This window comes from Paroedura picta, chromosome 2 (assembly GCF_049243985.1).
Source record: "Paroedura picta isolate Pp20150507F chromosome 2, Ppicta_v3.0, whole genome shotgun sequence".
Classification (NCBI taxonomy): Eukaryota; Metazoa; Chordata; class Lepidosauria; order Squamata; family Gekkonidae; genus Paroedura; species Paroedura picta.
This window is the reverse complement of record NC_135370.1, coordinates 83,075,535-83,100,844: the sequence shown is the minus strand read 5'-3', so window position 1 is coordinate 83,100,844 and position 25,310 is coordinate 83,075,535. Positions and strand designations below refer to the sequence as shown.

General features: G+C 42.4%; 1 protein-coding gene across 2 annotated transcripts in view; it reads left to right on the top strand.

Annotated features, from left to right (window-relative positions):
• LRP5 (LDL receptor related protein 5) overlaps positions 1–25,310 on the top strand; it is a 173,816-nt gene that overhangs the window by 101,448 nt on the left and 47,058 nt on the right. For both annotated transcript variants that reach the window (XM_077321300.1, XM_077321301.1), the window contains exon 8: positions 23,880–24,096. In XM_077321300.1, the coding sequence (XP_077177415.1) occupies positions 23,880–24,096 (217 nt within the window). The remainder of the gene's footprint in view (positions 1–23,879; positions 24,097–25,310) is intronic.

The window sequence follows — 25,310 nt, the reverse complement described above, 5'->3', positions numbered from 1 at the left end:
TACCACAGTGGTGGGGTAAGAAAGCTGATATTTCCAGACAGGCCAGAATATAAATCCCGTAATAAAAGAAACAATCAAGGAAAGCTGAGACATGTATGTGCCTTCTGGGAGTTATTGCTCCATTTTCAAGCCTTGTAATTTTAAGAGCTGCTATAATGGTTTAGCTGAGTACCCAGCTTGCTGGGGGGTAAACGGTCATGACTGGGGAAGGCACTGGCAAACCACCCCGTATTGAGTCTGCCATGAAAACGCTAGAGGGCGTCACCCCAAGGGTCAGACATGACTCGGTGCTTGCACAGGGGATACCTTTACCTTTACCTTTATAATGGTTTAAGAATGTGGCCTGCGAACCAACAAGTTCCTGATTCAAGTTTCATTTCAGCTACAAGCTTATTAGCTGGTTGTAGGCAAGCAACTGTTCTCTTCATCTTATTCTATCTAGAATATAAGGGGTAATGGGGAAAGTTCTTTTCTAAACTGGAATGTCAAATAGATCAAATAATAATGTGATTCACATTACTTGGTCTTCTAGCACTTATTCTCATTAACCTTTCATTTATCAATAAAGGAGTGCCATTCATTAACAAATTCAGTTAATTTAGGATTTTCTTTTCCAGGTTTTCAATTCCTTTGCCTTTACACTGTGCCCTCTAAAGCAGGAGTAGTCAACCTGTGGTCCTCCAGATGTCCATGGACAACAATTTCCATGAGCCCCGAGTCCATGAACATCTGGAGGACCACAGATTGACTATCCCTGCTCTAAAGTTCTGCCTAGGCATTCATCTTGGATATGTGTAAACTGAATTCTAACCTTTGCACATTGGATTGAATCCATCACAGAGTTTCTGTGACTGGAAAGAGTTCCATCTATGGAACACGACTTTCTCCCTTCCTTTTTTGTTGGAGCCCTGAATGTACCTCCCCTCTTATGTTGCCATGTGTTCAATAGAAACTTTTGGGGTCTGTAGCTGGAGAGGGAAGCCAGAAAGCCATGCTTTGTTGAAAATCCTTCCAGGTGTGGAAATACTACAGTGGATCCATGTCAATAGCTGAGTTTTATATACAGTGCCTATGCAGGTATACATGGTCCATAGGTTCCATTTCCCCCCAAGGTTTGAATTGTACCTGTGGCAGTTGACATGTGGAAATGGAAATGGACATATTCAAGTCCCTGAAAGAAAGAAAGAAAGAAAGAAAGAAAGAAAGAAAGAAAGAAAGAAAGAAAGAAAGAAAGAAAGAAAGAAAGAAAGAAAGAAAGAAAGAAAGAAAGAAAGAAAGAAAGAAAGAAAGAAAGAAAGAAAGAAAGAAAGAAAGAAATGGCTCATGGGAAAACCACTGTTCCTGGCTACACATTTACAAGAAGTCATCAGCTTGGGCTGATGGACTGTGCCTGTAGCTATTGGGCTGTGCTATCTCCTGACTTGCTAAGTTTTTGCGAGCAGAGAGTAAAGTTAGGATTAGTTTTACTAAACCATGGATTTGCTTTATGTCTGGATGGGGTTAAAATATCTGCCCTCTTATATGTAGTAAAGTCTGAATTTCTTCACTCTTTAAATTCTAGATGTGCATGTACAGTTTTCAGTTGTTCCTCACAGAGGTGGAAGTTTTTGCTATGTTGGCTAGTAAGGCTCTGTCAGCAGCCAGCATCTCTCTGCATTTCTTCTCATGGAAACACTTGGGCCAGTTGAAGTTGAACTGATGTCTGCAGTGGTGGGAATTCTTTAATGTGTATTCAGCTTCTTATAAGCGTTCCTTGCCCTGATGAGACAGCAGTCACTCAAAAGGGAAAACTTCCCTCCCAACTTTGATTGACTAGAGTCATCCTGTGGGAAAGGAAGCTAACTTATTCTAAACTGTGGGTGACCCTTGCCTTTTTTGTGGGCAATAAAGACATAATGGGGGCCCAGCTAAGGTTCAGCAGAACCCCCACAGCCATCTGCGCACTTCATTGGCAGAAGTGGCTTTCACTTGAACTTGCATTTGACAAGTGTGTTCTGTCTTTCTCATTCAGAAGGGTCCTTCAAAGCCAGTTAATTGAAATGCTTGCATCTTTCCCTTCCTCCTTTTGCTTCTCCCCCCTCCTCAGATTTGTTTAAATTGCAGAGCACTAGTTTTTGCTGTTAATGAGCAAAAACACATGTATTCCTTAAGAATGCCATAGGGAAGTTTTAAGCTTCTCCCCATTTCATTCTGGTAGGTATGAGTCTAGTTTTAACTTTTTTAAAGCATTTTTTCCTCCAAATTTCTGTTGTGCCTTTAAAAATTCCTTTTGTGTTCATAGCCCTGGACTTTATGAAATGAAACACAAATCAGTCTCCTGGAATAAAAGGTAGCATGTATGCCTTGTGGCATTTGGAATGAAACTATTCACTGCCTGAATGACTATAAATAGAAAGCCAGGAGCTGTCTGTTTCCCTGCTCTTTGCAATGAAGCATCCTTCCCAGTAAAGGGTGACTTTTAAAAGAGAACTTTGTTCTTTCCATGTGGCAATTGAATTGCTCAGGAATGGTCTTTGCACCTCTGGCTAGAAGGCATTAATCTCAAATTTATTATTAACAGGAGCATTCGTTTTCTAATAAATGTGTATTCTTAGACCTGTGGCCAGATATGCCATTTCTTCAGTTCCATGAAAATTCTGAATGCAGAACAAACTAGTTCTCTTTCCATTTTGCTCCTGAAAGCTTTCTTCTGGCTGTGTTCCAACTGTCGGCTCCTTTTTATCTTGTATTCATTCTTTAGTAAGAAGGCTAAATTAGTGGCACACAGGTTTTTTCAGGTTTTGAGAGACAGGACAAGAATTGTGATTGATTTTTTTATAATAATAATTATAATAAAAGATTCAATTATCCCAATGGACTTCTGAAGTTGCCGACATAAGAACTCCAATAGCTTACTGTTGCAGTTCTTTAAGCAATTTGTTTGGTTGATTTGTTCATTATGAATGCTCAGAAATCCCCTGTGCTGTGCAGTTATGCAAATGGCCTGTCACATTTTTTCCTCTTCTCTTAGTTTTTTTCATAGAGAAACCGAAAGGTGGGGGAGGGTGTTGCTCATTGACCAGTGCTGTTCCATTGGCTTTGATAGAAAGCCATGAGTGTAAATCATCTGCCTGAGCAAGCATTTTTCAAAAACATTTCCATCACTATTTCTGACTAGAAATTTTCTTCTTTCTTTTACTGTCATCTGTATATTCAGAGTATTGAGAAATAGTTTGTGTGTATCTGCATCCCAATTTTTCATGGTTGTGTCATTGTTGTTCATAGTCAACAACTTATAGTCATTTACAGCCTTCTCAAAAACTAGCGTATTCAGAAGCCTCGAAGGAATTACTTTTATTAGGAATAATTAATACAGAAACAGCCACATTGCAATGCGTAGGAAGAAACAATGGCAAAAACCCAAATTTTACTGGACCATAAGAAATAGGTGGCTTTAAATTGCCTTGGACTTATTTTAATTTGATTCCTCCTCATTGAATATTGGCAGATGGAAATGTTATAAAGGGTTGTATTGGTTTTAATCAATACTACTTTTTTTCATAATTGGTTTTTATGATTGCAATCATTGTTCAACCGCATGCTGATTCCAGTGTGAAGGTCCATATGTTTTGCTTGTCACCTTTTATTGTAAAATATTGTAAGACTTCCTTCACCTAACGCGGCCCCCTGCTGCCTTTTTGCTTCAGCAGTTCCTATAGGTAGTCCTGCTGCCTTTTCCCTTTCTGACTTTCCCTTGGGAGCCTGTTGTGAACTATTGAAGACATTGAATTCTTTGTCAGTTTTCATCTTGCTTTGTCTCTGGTGACTTTGTCCATTACTTGCTTTGCAAGTGTTGTCTGTCATCCATTCATAGCTACAGAATTTCCCTTCAGTTGAGCAGAACTTTCATCTTGTCTACAGTAGCCACATGCCCCCCCCCCCCCCCAGGCAGTCTCCTGTTCTTTATGGCTACTGCTACTATGTTCACACATTTTGTGATTATTTTCTGGGTATTTTATTCTTTTAAAACTGTCTTCATATGGTATTAATTATTTCTCAAAGTGTTCTGTGAGAACTTGATAAAAACGGAAATGTCTGTACTTTTAAATATTAAGTTAATGCTCTTTATTTTTAATGCTCTTGCAAACAAGACATTGAACTTTAATATACAGAATACATTAAATATAAATGAATATTGAAATACCAACATAATTGTTGAAGTACATAGGTTGATTTAAAAATGGATATAGGAACACATTTAAACAATCCTTGCTTATTTGCTGCTTTCCCCCCTAATTACATAAAGTTGTAATTCTTTAGATGAGAACCATTAAGCAGCAGTGCTACAATTAGTCTGATTTAAATTGATAGTGTTTAAGTTATTGTAATTTTCCCCATTACCAAGTTCCACTTAGTAATAGCCATGTTTTAGAAAGATGGAGAGTATGAGTATGAGGCAGTGGCAGCCATTGGATAAATACAGACAGAAGGCAAGGCTTTGCAGCCCTGCTCTCTGCCCTGCCCTCCTCCATATCAAATGACCCTTGTTCTGAAGTCTTAAAAAGGTTTAACGAAGGGCAAAGGCAGCTTTATAATGGAAGTCTAGCTGCACAGAAAACTAGTTTAAGCAGTTGCCTAAGCATTTCATTATTTTCCTCCAGCAATATTAATTGCTATATTTGGTCATAATCTCAAAACTTTGGTAGCTTGTTTTGAGTTTGAATATACTGCTGTCCAGGTTTCTGGTTTGTATTTTGAAGTTTAGATATCAAAACGTTAATTACTTACTGTGAAGCCAGTGTGAAAGATTTCCTTGCACTATTATGCAAATTACTATTGTACATTTCTGCAGTTCGTAAATATATTTGTGAAGTGCTATGAGATAAAAGATGTTTCCTGGATTTTATCTGAAAATATGTGTAACCTCTATTCCATTAATGCCGTTTTGAAGAGGAAAAAGGAGTACATCATGTTGTTGTTGCTTGCAGAGGCCAAAGAAAGATTGCTCTTAAAGGAATATTCTGCTCCCACGACCGCTGCATAATGCATTTCCCTCTCCATTTCCATGTGACATTTCCCTGTACTTGGAATGCCATATGGAACTTGCTTGGTAACAAGGGGATTAACATGTTTTCCTTGCTGTGGTATTGGTAGAGGAGCTTAAACTAGCCTTAAGGAGAAATTTTGTAAGGCTTGTCTCTAAATTGGTGCATAGTTTTTTTGAGTGCTATCAAAGATCACTGTTCACGTTTAGCTTCTTTCTCTTTTTTTGCGCACTGCTGGTGTAAAGATGTGGAGTGCAAAAAAGGAGGGAGGAACAAATTTGACAAAAACTGATTGTCATCCTTTGCGCCTGGCTTGGTTAATGCTCCATCTGAATGTCATTAGACAGACCCAAGCTATTTTGTGGTCTTCATTCTCCTGACATGCAGCCAAGGTAATAAGTTTAAATGTAATGAAGTGTTGTTCTTGTAACCTAGTCGGCTTTAATTGTAAAACATATGGAACAGAAAAACAGAAGTATGTGTTGAAAAGAGTAAAATGCGCTACAGATTAAGAAAACAGACAGCGTTACATATTTTGGTGCCAGTGGCGCCCATTTGCAGACCATTTGAGAAGCGGCACTTAAATGTAAGATGTAGCAAACACTAATTCTAGTTACACATAGCAAGGTTTTGGATGGCAACACCATTGTCTAGTCACGGTAACTTTAGAAAAAAGTTAATTTGTGATGAAACATTTATCTCAGCAATAGATACATTTCATCCTAGGCAAATATTTGGATTATTTAGAAGTCTACAGTTGCCATTGGTATTGAAAGTGTTGTGTTTGCCATTGGTATTCATTATTAGTACACCAGCTTGCTTTTTAGTCTATTGTTCAGGTTTCTGATCTTGCCATATAAAGGTCAGTAAAGATACAATAAAGAGCCTCTTGTGGTGCAGAGTGGTAAGGCAGCAGAAATGCAGTCTGAAAGCTCTGCCCATGAGGTTGGGAGTTCAATCCCAGCAGCCGGCTCAAGGTTGACTCAGCCTTCCATCCTTCCGAGGTCGGTAAAATGAGTACCCAGCTTGCTGGGGGTTAAACGGTAATGACTGGGGAAGGCACTGGCAAACCACCCCGAATTGAGTCTGCCATGAAAACGCTAGAGGGTATCACCCCAAGAGTCAGACATGAATTTTCACCCAGGCTGCAGTTGGAAAGGCAAGTATAGCTGGGATCTACGACGTGGTGAGGCAGCTCCTGCAGCCGGTAGAAACTGGGAAGGCCCTGACCCGAGGCCGGACCACGTGCAGCGGTTCTCTTGGCCTCGTCACAGTCAGCCACTCACTTTCCCCTCCCCGGAAGAGACGGCAACTAACAACGGGCGCGGCTGGCTGTTCCAGTCCGGAGGGCGCGATGCCAGTGAGGACGCTGCGCGGCCTGCCGGGGAGCCGCAAGAACAGGCGGGCTGAAGAGCTGCGGGCGGCTCTGAGCGGCGAGGAGGAGGCAGCGAGCGGCGGGGTTTCGTGGTGGCCAAGGCAGGGACAACGGGGGGAGGCGGCGGCAGGGCCACGTTCCGAGGGGAGGCCGAGCGGAGGCTGCTCCCGTGGCCAGGAGAAGGTGGAGTGGGCCCCAACTCACCGGGGTTGATGGCTGTGTCTTCTCCCGGCCGTTGAAGCGGCCGGAAGAAGCAGGAGGAGGAGCAGGCCGGCTGGAGGACTGTCGGCGCGGTCTGCCAGACTGCACTGAGTCGGCGGCCGGGCAAAGCAGCCAATGGGGAGCTCCCCATTGGCTACTGGCCCTGGATGGACACTCGGAGGGGCCAATCAGGAGCCGCGAAGCAGCTCCTGATTAGCCCCTCCGAGTTTTTATCCCAGACAGGGCCCGCCCTAACTCCTCCCCGACAGCCTTACTCAGTTATTTAGTCTGCGGCACCCCACGGGACGGTTTAAAGATAGGGAGAGTATAGAGAGGAAATGTTATCAAACACTGCTAGAATCTGACATTCTCACTTTTCTCAAGAGCCCATGGGCCACATGCAGTGTGCCATATAATTGCCTATTGTCAGTCTTGAGATTTGTAAAAATTTTAGCTTTTAGTATGTATGTCTCTCTCATAGCTATTTAGTTTAGACCACGCTAGATTTTTTAAAATCCATTGGCGGTATATGTGTGTGATTAGTGTATACCAGTTACCAGATGATTCTAAATCAGACAAATACAACTCATCTAAATATTCTCTGTGGCTCAGGAGTGAGTGAAAGGAAACCTTATAGAGATTCTCATGTGGATGAGTTACTGTGTGGAGGGCTGTTGGCTAGTGTTTAAGTTGCACAAGGTATTTGGTTTCCCTGAATGTAGACCCTTAAAGTTGTCTCTTAAATGGATAAATAAAGTCAGTTTTCTTGCTACAGGTGTGATCTCAAGACATTAATTACATGGATTAAATATACAAATCTCTTCTTGAATATTTATGAGCTGCAGACCTTGAGTTTAAATGAGGGCATTACTTTGCATCTTTCCAAATATATGGCAAGCATGCTTGTACTTATACAGCTATAGGCAATGAAAGTACCTCATATATGCATGTGTGCTTTAATATATATTAAAACAGGATGGTGGGAAGAAAGTCACACATTAATCCTGATTTAGTTGTCCAGTAGAATTGGGAGGAATAAGGGAAGAGGAGTGTCCAGGTAGGCCACAGACTGATAGGGCAGAGGGGGAAGATAGTTGTACGGGGTACAAGACAGTAGAAAGCGTCGGCATCAGACACGGGACCGGAGGGTGTTTCATCAGACTAGAGGGAGGTGAATAGCGGGGTACCTCAGGGTTCCCCATGATGTTCTGATGGATAAGTTGAAGGACTGCAATCTGGATTTTCAGATAGTTAGGTGGATAGGGAATTGGTTAGAGAACCGCACTCAAAGAGTTGTTGTCAATGGTGTTTCATCAGACTGGAAAGAGGTGAGTAGCGGGGTACCTCAGGGCTCGGGGCTCGGCCCGGTACTTTTTAACATATTTATTAATGATCTAGATGAGGGGGTGGAGGGACTACTCATCAAGTTTGCAGATGACACCAAATTGGGAGGACTGGCATATACTCCAGAAGATAGAGACAGAGTTCAACGAGATCTGAACACAATGGGCAAATGGGCAAATGAGAACAAGATGCAATTTAATAAAGATAAGTATAAAGTTCTGCATCTGGGTCAGAAAAATGAAAAGCATACCTTGTATCCAACCTTTGCTTGAAGACTGCCAGTGAGGGGGAGCTCACCACCTCCTTAGGCAGCCTATTCCACTGCTGAACTATTCTGACTGTGAAAATTTTTTCCTGATATCTAGCCTATATCGTTGTACTTGTAGTTTAAACCCATTACTGCGCATCCTTTCCTCTGCAGCCAATAATAATTAAATATTAGCAGTTAAAACCAAAGAAAATAACTAGCCCCAAACCTCCCCCTCCCAAATATGCCTGCTGTTCAAACCTATATATAAAAGGTAAATCAGTGAACTCATAGAATCATAGAATCATAGAGTTGGAAGGGGCCATACAGGCCATCTAGTCCAACCCCCTGCTCAACACAGGATTAGCCCTAAGCATCCTAAAGCATCCAAGAAAAGTGTGTATCCAACCTTTGCTTGAAGACTTCCAGTGAGGGGGAGCTCACCACCTCCTTAGGCAGCCTATTCCACTGCTGAACTACTCTGACTGTGAAAAACTTTTTCCTGATATCTAGCCTATATCGTTGTACTTGAAGTTTAAACCCATTACTGCGTGTCCTCTCCTCTGCAGCCAGCAGAAACAGCATCCTGCCCTCCTCCAAGTGACAACCTTTCAAATACTTAAAGAGGGCTATCATGTCCCCTCTCAACCTCCTTTTCTCCAAGCTGAACATTCCCAAGGCCCTCAACCTATCTTCATAGGGCTTGGTCCCTTGGCCCCAGATCATCCTCGTCGCTCTCCTCTGTACCCTTTCAATTTTATCTACGTCCTTCTTGAAGTGAGGCCTCCAGAACTGCACACAGTACTCTAGGTGTGGTCTGACCAGTGCCATATACAATGGGACTATGACATCTTGTGATTTTGATGTGATGCCCCTGTTGATACAGCCCAAAATGGCATTCGCTTTTTTTACCGCTGTATCACACTACCTGCTCATGTTTAGCTTACAATCCACAAGTACACCAAGGTCACACACAGTGTTACCTAGAAGCGTATCCCCCCATCCAGTAGGAATGTTTTTAATTTGTCTGACCCAGATGTAGAACTTTACACTTATCTTTATTAAATTGCATCTTGTTCTCATTTGCCCATTTTTCCATTGTGTTCAGATCTCATTGAAATCTGTCTCTATCTTCCGGAGTATTTGCCAGTCCTCCCAATTTGGTGTCATCTGCAAACTTGATGAGTTATCTCTCAACCGCCTCATCTAGATCATTAGTAAATATGTTAAAAAGTACCGGACCGAGCACCGAGCCGGTACATTTTAGAATAGTAGTTTACTATCCTGTTATTGTTTGTAGTGTCAGATGTAGGGATAGGTCTTTCCTTCCTAGAAATGGACACATACATATTGGTAAGGCAGTACAGGAAGGGAAATACAAGTTTTTTGACTGTGCATCTGATAAGTTGTCATTCTGAATATGACAGCAAAGATGCTAATTTCTTGCTTCGTTGCCAGAGGCTTGGCTTCTGTGTATATGATTGTAGACTGTCAGATTTGGAACTTATAGTCAGTTTTCACTCCCTGAAATATATGTAATACTGCGGAGCATTAGTTGTGCAACTGGAAAGACTACTCCAAGAGAATGCTCAGAAAAGTATATAATAAAGATTGCATAGTTTAATTGAACCCTGCTACAATGAAGGCTGTACTCCAATTCAATTAAAATAAACTAAGTCCTTGATAACATGGATTTTAAAGTTGTTTAAATGTTTCTGCGTCCTGATTGCCCACAGGGAATTGTCTAGTATTGGGCTTGGCATGCCTTTCTAAACTTAGCCATTAAATCACTATAATTATGACAATAAAATTGTCTAAATCTGGTTTCCCTTATTATGAAGCTGTTGTCTCCTGTATTTAAAAATATAACACATACAGTTTGGTGCTTAAGCCAGAAGGATTGTTCTACCCTGTTCTTCAGCATGATGTATCCTACCTTAAATAGAGGAAAGAAGCAAGAATAACGAAGCCAGTTTGGTGTAGTGGTTAAGAGTAGTGGCCTCTAATTTGGAGAGCCGGGTTTGATTTCCTGCTCCTTTATATGCAGCCAGCTAGGTAACCTTGAGCTAGCCACAGTCTTGTAAGAGCTGTTCTCACAGAGCAGTTCTTTCATAATTCTCTCAGCCCTACCTACCTCACAGGGTGTCTATTGTGAGGAGAGGGAGAGAAGGCAATTGTAAGCCACTTTGAGACTCCTTCTGGTAATGAAAAGCGGGGTATAAAAATCAACACATTCTTCTAATTTGTATTCTTTTGTTTCAGAAATTCAGATCTTAAGCTCAGTCCAGCCATAGGATTTCAGCAGTGATGTTGTATCTCAGCAAGTCTTTGGTTGTTGTGAAAAGCTAAAGTGTGAGTGTAGAATGCTGTATCTTTTGTTTTAGGAGCTTAATGTAGAGTAAAGGTGTGCTAAACTTCTGATTTACTGCACTATTTTATTTCTCACTTTATTTAACCAAATTTTTAAAACATTGAATTGAGTTCACTTACATTTCAGAGCTTCTGAGGTCCAGTTGATGACCCCCTAGGATTGAACAGTTGATTCTCAATCTTCAAGTTTAGTCAGGAAGCAGTACAATTGATCTAGACCTGATATGCCAAAAGGGTTTCTAACAGATATGTGTATCTCAAAGTGAATATGCAAATGTTATTCGAAATAGGCTGTCCAGCTAGCAATTTTCAGACAATGGCAGCTGAGCAGAGCAAGTGAAATTACTGACTCATTCTGTAAAAATGCAAATCCTTATGCTTATCCATGGTCCTTCTATATATTTGTGAAATGCCGCTGTGGGAGGACCATGTTCGGAGTGTCTGGCCTTGAATACAGGCTAATCAGGGTGCAGCCAGCACAGCTGGCCACACCTTGATTGGGCCAGCCCCTACGCTTGCCGCCCTCCCTAGCAGCCTCTCTCACAGGGTGCCTATTATAGGGAGAGGAAGGGAAGGCAATTTTAAACTGCTTAGAGACACCTGAGGTCTGCTGGGTGACTGTGGGCCATTCCCATTTCTCTCAGAGGTCTCAGCCCCACCTCCCTCACAGGGTTCCTATTATGGGGAGAGGAAGGGAAGGCAATTTTAAACTGCTTAGAGACACCTGAGGTCTGCTGGGTGACCATTCCCAGTTCTTACAGAGCTCTCTCAGCTCTACCTCACTCACGTGGAGTCTGTTATGGAGAGAGAAAGGGAAGGCTATTGGAAACTGCTTTGAGACACCTGAGGCCTGCTGGGTCACTGCGGCCTATTCCCAGTTCTCTTAGAGCTCTCACAGCCCCACATCCCTCACAGATTGTCTATTGTGGGGATATGAAGGGAAAAGGTGTTTCTAAACTGCTTTGAGATTCCTTTTGGTAGCAAACAGCAGGGTAAAAAATCCAGCTCCTCTTCTTCTAAGGGGCAACAGTGAAAGAAGCATGTGGGCACATAACATTATATCGACAGTAAAAAAAATGGAGACAGAAGGAGCAGGGTGGACACCTGTGTACTGCATGTGGATTAGGGCAGGGGGACATTTCTGTGTTTTTGGCCTAATTCACACAAGAAGGGAAATGAGGTTGAATGCAGAACTGGGAGGAATTTGTTGCCATGCAATCTCCCCCTAAGAAGAGTTTCCAGTCTGATTTTCCCTTCACATATCTGAAGACATAGCTCTGGAAAGCTCATCTGTAACCATTATTCCACAATTCCCAAAGATCAGTCGTCCCCCACACTCAACAAACATTCCAAACCACAGGTTCTTGACACCCATCTCTCCATACTCACACCCTCATTTGTCACCACACCACCACAACCCCCTACACAACACACATATTCAACCTCATGCCCTTACAGACTGGACCACCCCTCCCCTTCCTCTTCCCAATGCCAAGCTCTCTCTATCTTAATCACCCTCTTCCTTTCTACCTCCCTCTCTCTTTGCTATTTCTCCCCTCCCTCCCTGCTAGCTCCCGTTGTATCAGCTACAATGGGCTTTAATTCTAGTGTATAAAATAAGCTTTTCATGTCATTAAGATGCAACAGACTCAATCCCACAAAACAGCTGTTCCCCCTCCCCCTTATAAACCTTTTTGTTTTATATATGTATATATGTACTATTTCCTCAGAAAAATATTACAGACTTTTTCTGTACACAAATTAGTATGCTGATAAGAGGCAAGAAAGAATTTTCACCAAAGTATAGCAGGAAAAGTAACATATGAAATATTTCTGTCATTTTGTTAGTCATTATTCATTTCCCACTCTTTTCTTTGAACTCAGTTCTACTATTTCTAATAAAGAGTTGTAAATGTTGATGGTTGCTACTTCTCTGTGCCTAGCTAGCTAATGCACTAAACATGGTGATGTTTTGAGTTTGTATTTAATACTTTTGTAAATGTAAGCAAACAGATAATGATATGAAAGTAAATAACTGGGAATAACCCTTGTTTTCATTTTTCCTTGAATGTCTGAGAAACAGCAAATAAAACAGTTTCATATAAATGGCAGAGATGAAGATTCAGTGAGAAGAAGAAAGGTAAAGGTATCCCCTGTGCAAGCACTGGGTCATATCTGACCCTTGGGTGATGCCCTCTAGCGTTTTCATGGCAGACTCAATGCGGGGTGGTTTGCAAGTGCCTTCTCCAGTCATTACCGTTTACCCTCCAGCAAGCTGGGTACTCATTTTACCAACCTCGGAAGGATGGAAGGCTGAGTTAACCTTGAGCCAGCTGCTGGGATTGAACTCCCAGCCTCACGGGCAGAGCTTTCAGACTGCATGTCTGCTGCCTTACCACTCTGCACCACAAGAGCAGGTGGACACCTGTGTACTGTGACTACTGCATGTGGATTAGGGCAGGGGACATTTCTGTGTTTTTGGCCTAATTCACACAAGTAGGGAAATGAGGTTGAATGCAGAACTGGGAGGAATTTGTTGCCATGCAATCTCCCCCTAAGAAGAGTTTCCAGTATGATTTTTCCTTCACATATCTGAAGACATGGCTCTGGAAAGAAGAAGTACATTGCAGTAATAAACATTTATTTATTATTTATTTTAAAATCCAGTGCTTTTCTTGGTTGATTAAATATTTAATGAAACTAATCTTTATACCAGGCATTCTCAACCAGGGTTTTGTGGAACATTGGATTTTCTTGACAGGGTTCTGAATGGGTGGGAGTTAATTCATTTTTATATGTGTGTGTGTTTGTGTGTGTATATATATATAAATATCTGTCAAACATTTATTGGGTGATGTGACCATTCTGTGGTCATTTTTACCCCCCCCCCTCCGATGCCCAATGATGGACCTGGAGGGGATGGGAAGGGGAGGGGCCCTGGGTGTGCATGTATACAGCTATGCTTCTCAACCATATTTTGTATGTTCACACAATTTCTGGGGTTTCTTGACAAATGAAGAATGTAAAAAAGTTGAGAAAGGCTGCTTTACATGGTATTTTGGAAGGGTAATGATGTGACAATGTGCTATTGACACAGGCTAAGCAACATAATGTATCTGACTACCATGCAATGCAAGATAGGGATGGACAGTGCTCACAGTTGTGGATGAACAAATTATTCTTTTTGGTCTATAAAGACTTGGTGCAGTATGGATACAACTTAACTCCTCTCAGAAAAAGAGAAATTATTGCCCAAATCATCAAATTTATTCAATAAATTATGAGCACCCTTAGAACTGGATAGCGTTTTTGTTCCCCTTTGGTTTTGTTTCAGTGGTATATCCATCAGACTGTTAGTGGGAGCAGTTGCCCTAGCCCATTATGAGCTGTGAAGATCTGTAACTTCTAGGGAGTAGGATAATGCACAATTGCTGTATAAAGCCATGTTGTTTTTGCAGGCCTGGTTTTTAGGTGGCAGAGAAGCAAGCCACACATCAGTTAACATGCTGTAGATATTAAAACAGTCTGTCAGGGAAAACCTCTACTATAAATTAGGGTTTGATTTGGAGATGTCCCAAGTGCTGAAATACATTGGGGATATCTGAGGAACTAGTCTTACAATAATTGTGGTTTAATTTCAGAGAGTTTTAAACTGCAGCAGAGACCCCAAGTATGCTTCACTCATCACAAGCTTGCCATGAAATTAAGGTTTCTCTTCAGCTGATTATCTCAAGGAAAGGGGAAAGTGCAGAGTACATTTTTGTTATGGTTATGTTTGTGGCTTATTAGAGTAATTACACAGAAATGAGATTGATGTTGCTTGTTTTATAACAATGTTGTGGTTCACAGTTGCCATCACAGCTGGTGAACTGTCTGTTCCTAATGCATTCCATATGTGTTGGAGACCATGTTGAGTGGCATTTGCAGGACAGGGGTGTAAATAATGAGGGCTAAAACCCTACTATTTTAGTTCTCTGCTGAAAATTAATTTATAAAATCCTTAATATGACAGCAGAGGAAAATGCTTTCTGTGTGAACTTGAAATGATATTTTAAATACAATTTAATTTTGTCTGGAATTTTATAGACTGTCCTACAGGGCCTAGAGTACACTGTACAAATGAGTGTTCTTCTTGCATTGCGCTGTGGTAAAGTTGTAGGAAGAAGATATATAGCTAAATGGAAATAAGTTGGAAATAAGGTGGTAGAGTTCAGACTGTAGATGGGGTTTCTTTTTTAATTTTGTTCTTGCACACACCTCTCTGGAGTTACTGCAAGGTTGGCATGGCTTAAACCTTTTTCCCTAATGTGCTAGCAGGATTCCCCCCTCCCCCTTACCAGCACTTTTTAACATGGGGAGCATTAAAAATAGTATCTCTTACAATCAGCCTGAAATAGTACGGTCTGTACTATCACCTCAGTTTGCTGCATGTGTAGACCACGTCTTAGATTCTACCAGCCTTGAATTCAGATTTTTCTTCCTTCCTACTTGCAGTTGTGTGTATACTATGCTTACCGCTTATAGCGGTAAGCTTTGTATTCTTGATACCTTTGGTGACTGAAAGCTCAGGTTTGACAGAAAAATCAGGGCAAAATCAATACCTTTAATTCAGTTAATAATCTACAAGGTTCCCTGTTTTTGATGTGTTATGCATCTTCTGGCATGTCCCCGGGATGGAGATGAATACGGACATCACATCCATAGTCTCGCCCCAGGGAGCACTCCAAAAGAGGCTGGGGCAGCCATGAGGCAGTGTGGGAGGGGGCCGGGGCAGTGCTGCTGTTGCCTGAGGAGGCCAGGGCAGCCATGGGGTGGCGCAGGAGAAGACCAGGCCAGCAATGCTGCAAGAGTAAGGAGAGGGGGAAGTTGGAGGCAGGAGGGAGTTCTGGGTGTTTGTCTGAGGGAAGGGTGGGACCAGGGATAAGGTGACCAGATTGTCCCACTTCTGGAGGGACATCTGGGGGCACCTGGCAAATTGTACTTATATTGAAATTTTAAATATATATATTACAATACTATTTTTGCGTTCTATGTGTTCTATGAAACTTTTTGTTACTCCATATAGATCAATTTTTAAATAAAGAACCCCCTGGTCAATGGTGTCCTGCTTTACCAATGTTAAAATCTGGTCATCTTAACCAGGGAAGAGGTCAGGGAAGCCAGAGGTAAGGGAGGAGATGCCAGGAAGGAGTGGGGAGGAAGGAATTTGTTTCTCGGTGTTTGTGTGTGTCTGAGGGGGGGGGGCAGAGTGGAGGTTAGGGAACCAAAAGGGAAGGGAGAGAGGCTAGGGGTGAATGGGAGCAAGCATTCTGTGTTTGAGTGTTTGTCTGAGAGAGAGGGAGGTGGGCAGGATCAAGGAGCCCCAGAGCAGGTTTGTGTTTCACATACCTTGTGAGAGTCACTGCCGCTAATTTATTATCTAATAGTTATTAAGCCCACTGTAAAAGTATATAGCGGGCTCTAGCCGTTCCCAGCCACCCTGGCAGCACTGGCAGGGCTGCTGGGAAGGGTCCCCCTCCCGGAACTATCTCTTCCCCCTGGCTAAAGGCATTCCCAGGCGGGCGGGAGCGAGATCTCTGCAAGCCCGTGATCGCAGTCCCAGTCTCCTGGAAAGACTTTCTGCAACCCCCGCCCCTGGCTGATTGGGCCCTCCAAGTTTTTATCCCGGACAGGGCCCGCCCTTTCTCCTCCCACGTTGCCCTTACCCTTTTATTGCTGTCGCTCCACAGGAGCGGTTTAAAGATTGGGGCTGCATAGTGATTAATCCATGGTTAATTAAAGCTTGAAATTGTCATCTTGAAATTGTCATCTATTCTCCATTTCTTCACAGTTCCTTTCAAAGTGCTCAGACTTCTGATGTTCGTGATTTTTTCCTGAAGTGTATATATCTGTACTCCCAAGATTTCTGTTCTTAGAATGGTGGATTACATACAGTATGGAATGAGTTTGCAGAAAAGATCTCTGCCACTTTCCTACTGCAGTCTCCTGTGCCCTCTGAAAAATTGTCTGGGAGTCATGTTGCCAAGGTGGTAGGAATTGGCAGATGGCACCTGTCCAAACTCTTCTGTGAACATGGCACAAATTACTGGGGGAGGGATTTCTACTCACATCCTTCTTTTTGCTATCACCTTGTACACTCTGTACTCTACCTCATTCTGCGCTGTGCCTAAGAATCCAACAATCCCCAGGAACAACTATTAGGGGATGACCTAAGCATTTGGGGGTCTAATATCTTACCACAGGCACTAAATTCTTTTCTGTGGCATGTCAGTCAAGTCTTCTTCTGAATGGTGTTAATCTCAATTCCAAAATGATTTATTACATTAATGATGTTGATTGAACATAAACTTTTAATACAATCCACAGTAGGTTGCAAGGATTGCTTCAAGTTCAGACATACATATTTTTTCTAAAAATTCAGAGTTCAAAATTGACTTTAAAATTGAATCTGAACTTTACCATTCTCACTAAGTAATTTCCCATTGTTTTCATTGTTGCCATCACTTTAATGCAGACTTCAGTCTTGACGTCTCTGTTTTTTGTTTTTGTTTTGCTATGACCCACCATGCTCATTAGCTTCCTGCACAGGGAAGGAAAGCAGGTATTTATGTGGCCCCACTCCCTGCCTCTGCACAATTACTTGGTTGTCTGAAAAGTACAGCCATGCAGACAACCCCTTCTCATGCTCAGTGACACTGCTTTCAGAAGGTTTCTGATCATGGGGAGGGGGTTTAGGCACAACCATTTCCTCTTTGTAGCCACCCTTTGCTGAGGATCAAATAACTGCATGAAGGCAAGGGGGGAGGACTCGCATGTTCATGCCTGCTTTCTCCCCAGGCCGTGAATCATCATGTGGTGTATGTATGGAGGTAGTCTGCACCAGTTTTGTGTGATTTCTCAGTGCATGTTAAATTATTGTAAGAATGCATAGATCCAAAGCATAACTGATCTGTGAAGTGATACTTAAGAATATGAGTCAAACCCGATCTCTATTTCAACATAATCACAAGCAGCATTAGGACCTTGCTAGACTCTCTGAAATTGACTACTGATCCATCAGTAAGCCTTTCCTTTTTTCCCCTTCTTCTCTGTTAATTATATATTTTAAAATATGGCTTTGTGGTGGTATATCTGCTTTGCCCATAGAAGATACTACATTCAGTCCCCAAGATCTCCAGTTAAAAGAATCAGATAGTAGATGATGTGAAAGATCACTGAAGATCCACTGCCAGTCAGAGTATATAACACTGACTTTGATGGAACCGTGGTTTGACACAGTATAAGTTATTAGATTCCCATATACATCCCAGGCATAAGTTTCCATTTCCTAGGAAACTTTACATAGCGATGATACATGATTGAGACGTGAGGCTTGATGTTTTGTCACTTGGAGGAGGGCAGGGAGCAATTTCTTTTGGCAGCAGAGGATAGAACTTGCAGTAATGGGCTACATGTAGAATGGTAGTAGTTAGATATTTGGAGGGGGGGCAATTTCATAGAGTAGTTCAGCACTGGAATAGGCTGCCTATGGAAGTGGTAAGCACCCCCTCACTGGCAGTCTTCAGGTAGGAGTTGGACAGATACAGTGGATGGTTTAGGTCAGTGGTCCCCAACCCCCGGGTCATGGCCCGGTGCCGGGCTGCGAAGGCCTCGGCGCCGGGCCGCAGCTCCCTTTTCCTGCCCCCCCCACAGCGAGAAGTTCGCCAGTCCATGAGCAAATCGGCCACCAAAGTGGCCGATTAGCTTGCACCCCGGCAAGCTTCTTGCTTCGGGAGGGGGGGAAGAGAAGCTTGCCGGGCTGCAAGCTAATCGGCTGCTTTGGCGGCCGATTTGCTCGCGGCCTGGGGGGGCGGGGAGTGGGAGCCGCGGCTGCCGGCATGCTGGCGGTGCAAACGTGCACGCGTGGCAAAGTCCACACATGCGCATTTGCGCTGGGGCTGCCGTGTGTGCGCGGGGCCCCGAGCTGCCCTCTCCCTCAACTCGGTCACAGCAGTCCACGGCATCCGAAAGGTTGCGGACCGCTGGTTTAAGTGATCCTGCATTGAGCAGGAGATTGACTAGATGGCCTGTACGGCCGTTTCCAACTCTATGATTCTAAGCAGTAGCCAGGCAATGCTCTCACCACTAAAGCCTGCGGTGAAGCTTCATGCAATGCCCAGAGTTGCTGCTACATCAGTGGTCCCCAACCTGCAGGCTACGGCCCAGTGCCGGGCCGCGACTCCCGCCCCCCCCCGCAGTAAAAAACTTCCCAGGCCGCAAGCTTGCGGCCCGGGAAGCTTCTTACTGCGGGAGGGCGGGGAGAGGGAATCAGGGCTGGGCCGCGCATCGTGCATGCGCGGCCCATGCGGGGGCGGCCCGCTGTGCAGGCGTGGCCCGTGCGGGCGTGGACCCAGCCTGCTGTGCGGGCGTGGCCCGATGCCCTGCCGGTCCCCAGCCTCAGAAAGTTTGGGGACCACTGTGCTACATCACTAGCTCAATAGACAATATCATGTCACTTGGTCCATTTTTTTCTTTATAAAAGAGTTTGCTAATGCAGAATGCGGATTGTGGATTGTATTTAATGAATTCCTGAAACATCAAGCTACATTTAGGTAACCCTAACTTTGCTGGTGCTCATTTCCAAAATACAGTTGAGCATGCTTGTTGAGAATGCTTGTGTTTCTCCATTCGCAGGAAAAACTTGTGATGGAATTTGCCTTAAAATAAATGTTTTTCTTCCTACTCAGTGAAGAAAAACATGCACTTGACCCTGATGCTGAGTACAAACATTTATCAGACAGAAAGAAGCTTATATGTTGCAGGAAGGTAATAATGGTGCAGGGAATTTCAATGATAGGTATGCTCTTGCAGAAGAAATCCTCACTTACCTGGGCTGACTGGTTATTAATCTGTATCAAGTTACCTTTTATAAGCATTTAACTTGTGCCCATGTGACTTCACCTTTTTAAAAGGTGGTGTTATTTAATATATGTCATGTGAGTTTCCATGTTAGAATGAAATGCAATACAGATACTTCGGAAGATGCTTATGATGGTCAAACACTACTAGAAATATTTCAAATATTTCTAAGGTTTCAGAGTGCCTTTAGGAGATTGTGTGCATCTTGCTTGCTCAAAGCTCTTTTGGGCCCTCCCTCCTATCTTGTTCTCTGCTGATTTTTTTAATAAGCAGTTTTGCCAAATAAGTACATGTCTGGCTATGATGCAACTGATGCTATGTTTATAAATATATTACAGGCTCTTTACCTATCATGTCTATTTAAGGCCATTGTGTGTATGTGGCCAGTGTAGATTATGTCCTAAATCCCAAACTCTTGTTCCTAGTGTTTTAATTCAGCCAAGGAGTTAAAGTTGAAATGAAAAAAAATAATATAACTGATTTTGTCTGAATTTTGTTGACATTTCAGAGGGATAGCCTGAGTATTGTTTTGTTCTTTTTAGATCTGTTCAACTTAATTTATGCATGTTTGACCCTTTCTTCATTGTACACACAGACACACACACTTTTAGAACTGGCTTGTCGGTATGTCTAATTGTTTGATTTTATATAACTGATTCTGCTAGTCTTTGACCATAATAAACAAAACTGAACTCTGTCTTATCCTTAAGGTGGCTTTACTTCAGCTGCTGAATGCATAATGCCTAGACTGGGCTTTAAACACAGCTGCCTGTTTTTTTCTAGTGATTTGATAATTTCCTTTTTTGGAATTTTCTTTCAACTTTGTCTTTTGCATATAATTTACGGACTGGGGAAGTGTACCATATACATGTCCCAGTTGCAACACTGGAAAGAATGAAAGAACGGTATTAAGGATAAAAAAGGGTAGAAACAGAAGAGATTTAGATGCCAGTTATACACTATATTGCTTTACAATTCCATTAGAACATCTGGTTTATGCATCTTACAGTGCAACTCTAAGCAGAGTTACACCCTTCTAAGCCCACTGACCTCAATGGACTCAGACGTGTATAACACTGTTTATGATGGCAGTATTATTTGTATGCATTCCCTTGTTAGATTTTACTGCTGTGGAGTTAATGAAATTAAGAGACCAAAAGTGACAAGTGAAGAAAGGTTGAAAATAATAGTGCTTGATGTAAAGGTCAGAAAAGATGACAGTAACAGATTTCAAGAAGTGACAGAGATGTAATAACTAAGGATGGGCACGAACTTGTTCACAACCATTCCTAGTAATAATGATTAAGCATCAGGCAAGACCCTCATTACTATAAAAGAAGGAAAGATTTTCAAGTTGCATAAGAGAAGAAACTGGGGTTGAGAATCCTGCAAGGATTTTGAGTTTTAATTCGTTGATTGTTAAAGTAGTCTTTGGTTGCACAGTTATTCTGTTTAATAATGCTAATTTAATTCTAAATCTAAAATCCATGTGCAGCTTTAAAGAATCAAGGTAGCTTGAGGTCTTTCACTATTTGTTGCTTGATTGTTTACTAGTAGAATGAATACCTGGTACAGTGAACTTGTATTGGAGTTGAAAACATAATGGGATTTGATTTGTAGGGGAAATAAGCAGATCTGTCAGCTCTTATCCTCTGATGTATGTAAAAGAATCTTAAAAGATTGGGTAATAATCAGGTACTGTTGACTTATCAATCTACAGTTTTAAAATAATATGTTGGCCACTGACGGATATAGTCAGAGGGAAACATATTATTTTTAATATTTAATACTCATCATACTGATTGAAATGCTGATTTCATGAACTTAGGCAGATTGTGAGTGGGTGGGCAGGAAAGGATGTGCCAGTGTTTGTCTCTTGTGGCCCTTCCTTGCATACCCAGGGAAATGCTGATCACCACTGTGGGATGGTAGGTGAATTTCCTCCAGGCCAAGTTGGATTCTGGAGGTTTGTGGTGTGTGTGGGGGGGGGATCACTGTAGGTAGGCAGGTAGTTGTGAAATCCTGCATTGTGCGTGGGGTTGGACTGGATGACCCTGAAGATCCCTTCCAACTCTATGATTCTGTGCTTTTTCTACAAAAAGATGCACAGAGCAGAGTAGCAATCCATTCAAAATCCTATGAGACATGTTGACCTTCTTGACAAAAATCAAACTGTTTCCTGGGTTATGACGTAAAAACATCTCCAAAAGAAGTGCCTGAGATGATTTGTAGGAATTTGAATAGTTAAATAACAGGAGTAGGCACCCAGCAGACCTTCAGGGGAAAACAGTTCCATAAGTGGGATGCCACCTCCAAAAAAAATCTCCTCTGGTTGATACATATCTTGCCTCTTTGGGTAGGGGCAGAGAAAACAAGGCATAAGGCCTTTAATTGGCAAGTATGGGAGGAGGCGATCTATCTGTACCTTGATCCCAAACCATGTTGGCATTTATTTTTTATTTGTTTATTATTTGCTTATTATTTATTACGTTTATATACTGCCCTCCCCGGAGGTAGTATGAGGATAAAATGGAAGAGGGGAGTATAAACTGGAAGAGGAAAGAATATTTGTTAACAAGTTGAGTCTGCAGTAGGGGGAAAAAGTGGGGTGTTGACAGTTAAATAAACTTGGAACATTTGGGAAGCAGATCGGAGTCAAAGCAGATTTCTGAGTACAAGAGACAGATAATCCCAGTCTCCAACAGCATCCTCACTGCCACATTTTGAATTAATTCAAGCTTCTGGACCAGTGGTTCTCAACCTGTGGGATGTGACCCCTTTGGGAGTTGAACAACCCTTTCACAAGAAGCGAGACTCCCAGTTTTAAATCAAGGAACTTGAACAAGGGCCCACAGTTCAAGTTAAAATCGTTGAACAAGTAAGGTGGTGGGTGGTGCTGGCGTGGCCGTCGGTGCCATGCTGGGCTTGCTGCACTGAGTGGAGCCACCAGCTGGTCTTCCCAGCCGTCACTCTGCAACAATAACCAACTGCGCTTTTCCAAGGGGGATCTCTACTATGCTGGACACTGGCTTGGCCTCCTCCTGCCCAACCAGATGGCGCGGCCACTCCTGGCTGAGCTCCTGTGCACCGACCTTGAACACCTGCGCTGGTTTGCCAAGCTGGCCAACTTCCGATGCTTCCTTCCACTGCGCCACTTCAGCAGGATCTCTGAGGACGTTGTCGACCGCCTCGGCCACCACCTCAATGACATGCTCCTTGCCTGCAAGTTCCACGGCGGGCAGTGCAGCCTGCACAACTTCTCCATTGCGAGTCTCTCTGTTGACCCCCATGCTCCTTCCAAACTTGGAAATGGGGATCCAACCGGGGCTGTCGTTTCCCACACACCGCTCCAGTTGTATTTCTGCAGAAAGTGTGGCACAGCTGCCGGGGGAGAGCAGAATCTCCCCCCCCCCCTTCATGGGATTAGCTGTCTTTCTGTGGCAAATGTTGACAATGTATCATTTGGAAACCAATCAGCTGGGGGGGGCTTCCTCATTAGTTTTGGCAAGCAAACGAGGCTTTTACAGCTGTGTCATAAACAGAAATGCAGCTGAGGCTTTTTTCTTAATTGTTATGGGGAAAATGCCTCACCTGTTGAACTTTTTCCTTGTTGCATACTTTTATCCTTGGCAGCACAGGTGGCCTGCCTACAAGAAAGAAGATTGCAGTGTGTGTGTGTGCGTGCGCACGCGTGGAAGAACCTGCATAGGTAGGAGAGAACTCTTAGCAGTTCTTAGCAGAGAAGACCTGCATATTAGATAGTTACATTACAATTCATAACAGTAGCAAAATTACAGTTATGAAGTAGCAACGAAAATAATTTTGTGGTTGGGGGTCACCACAACTTGAGGAACTGCATCAAAGGGTCATGGCATTAGGAAGGTTGAGAACCACTGTTCTAGACAGTCTTCACCGTAACCACATTTACAGTGTACTGAAGTAATCTAACCTGGATATAATCATGGCTTAAAATGGACAAAACACATTCACCCCAGGAAATGTATTGGAGGTATGTTGTAGACTAATGAAAGAAAGTAATTGCAGAACTCATTGAATAGCTAATGTACAGAAGATTCTGACACAAGGTATGGTGATAGCTAGCCTTGATGATTTTTAAAAGGATTTGAGAAATAGAGGGCAGGTTCTGAATTGCCATTAAAGTGTCTTAGCTCTATTAGAGTGTCTTAGCTCTATAGAACCTCAGTGAACAGAGATCTGGATGCCATGTACTGGGAACAGCAGGTGGTCTGTTTCATTCTTTGCTTGCAGATCTTCCCTTAGGATCTGTCCAACGGCTTCTGGGAACACAATTATACTATAGGTAGACCTTGGTTTACTTCAGCATAGACATTTTTTATGTCACTTTAAACTGTCATTGCAATCTGGAATGTTAGATTTTTTTTCCTTGTTGCATCTGCAGGTGATAAACATCGATGGTACCATGAGAAAAACTCTCATAGAAGATAAGCTTCCACATATATTTGGGTTTACTTTGCTTGGAGACTACATCTATTGGACAGACTGGCAGAGGCGAAGCATTGAAAGAGTTCATAAAATCCGAGCAAGTAGGGACATAATCATTGATCAACTGCCGGACTTGATGGGCCTTAAAGCAGCAAGTGTCACCAAAGCAGTTGGTAAGCAAAAGGGAACATGAAATCAATTTGCACTGTTTCAAAACTGTTTTCATTCCAAAGTATTGATGTCTAGAATTTTTACAGGAAAAGATCTTGAATATTTTAAGAGGCTGTTGATTTTTGGGGGGGGAGGGGGGGATCACAGCTAAATTAGTCAAACTGGAAAGTGTCAGGAGATCCACCAGTTATGCAAGTAGCTCTTTACTGAATTGTGGCTTACAACTGGTTCCTGTGAGGAATTCAAAAGGTGGTGGTGGGGAGTAGATAAAATATGGTTGTTAGGGTTTGTTTTGAAAAATAAGATTTAAGCTCTGATTGTGTATTATGAACCTTGATTATCAAAGTACCATATCACAAAATGGGCAAGTTTAATGGAAAACTGGAAAGCCTTTGTATCTGCTACCCAAGAAGGAAATAGTAGACACTTCTGGCATATTGTGAATAACAGCCTTAAGGGGGTCTGCCCTATTACTTTTTGTATCTCCCCAGATATATGGTTTGATTTTTGTCAGTAGTCTGTATGATAGAGACAGTCAAAAATATAGAAGCGAGACTCCCAGTTTTAAATCAAGGAACTTGAACAATGGCCCACAGTCCAAGTTAAAATCGTTGAACAAGTAATAAGGAAAAGGAAACCAGGAAAAGCACCAGGTATTAATGGAATGCCAATAGACTTACTACAGTTGAACCCAGGATGGTGGGCAGAGGTCTTGATTCGCTTTTTTAATGATAAATTATTCTGGGCTTTTCCCATTAACTTGTAGTTGTAGTCTTCACAAGAGGTTGTTGTTAGAAGAAAAAATATTGGAAATTGGCAAATGCTAGTATTGAAGTAGAAACAGTTTTCAGATATTTGGGTGTTATATACCCAAAATTTATCTTGGAAAAAGCCATTCCAATCTATTTCAAATAAAACCTCACATGTAAATGCTCTGGCACTTTTTTGCACATGGAAAGAGGTAAATATTATCCTTCAGCCATACAAATATTCTAGGGTAAGATTTTCTTCGCCACCATATTAAACACTATTATGACCCCAGCAATGAAAGGCTGCTGTCAGAGAATCCCTTTTTCACAATGGAGTTGCTTTTGTAAAACAGGAAAGAGAGGTACTGTGGCTCACCTTGTTTTGGGGTGCTTAAAATTCAACAAATGTAAATCAAGATCTGTCTTTTCTATTACGGGATGTGGACCCATATGCTACTAGGTCACAG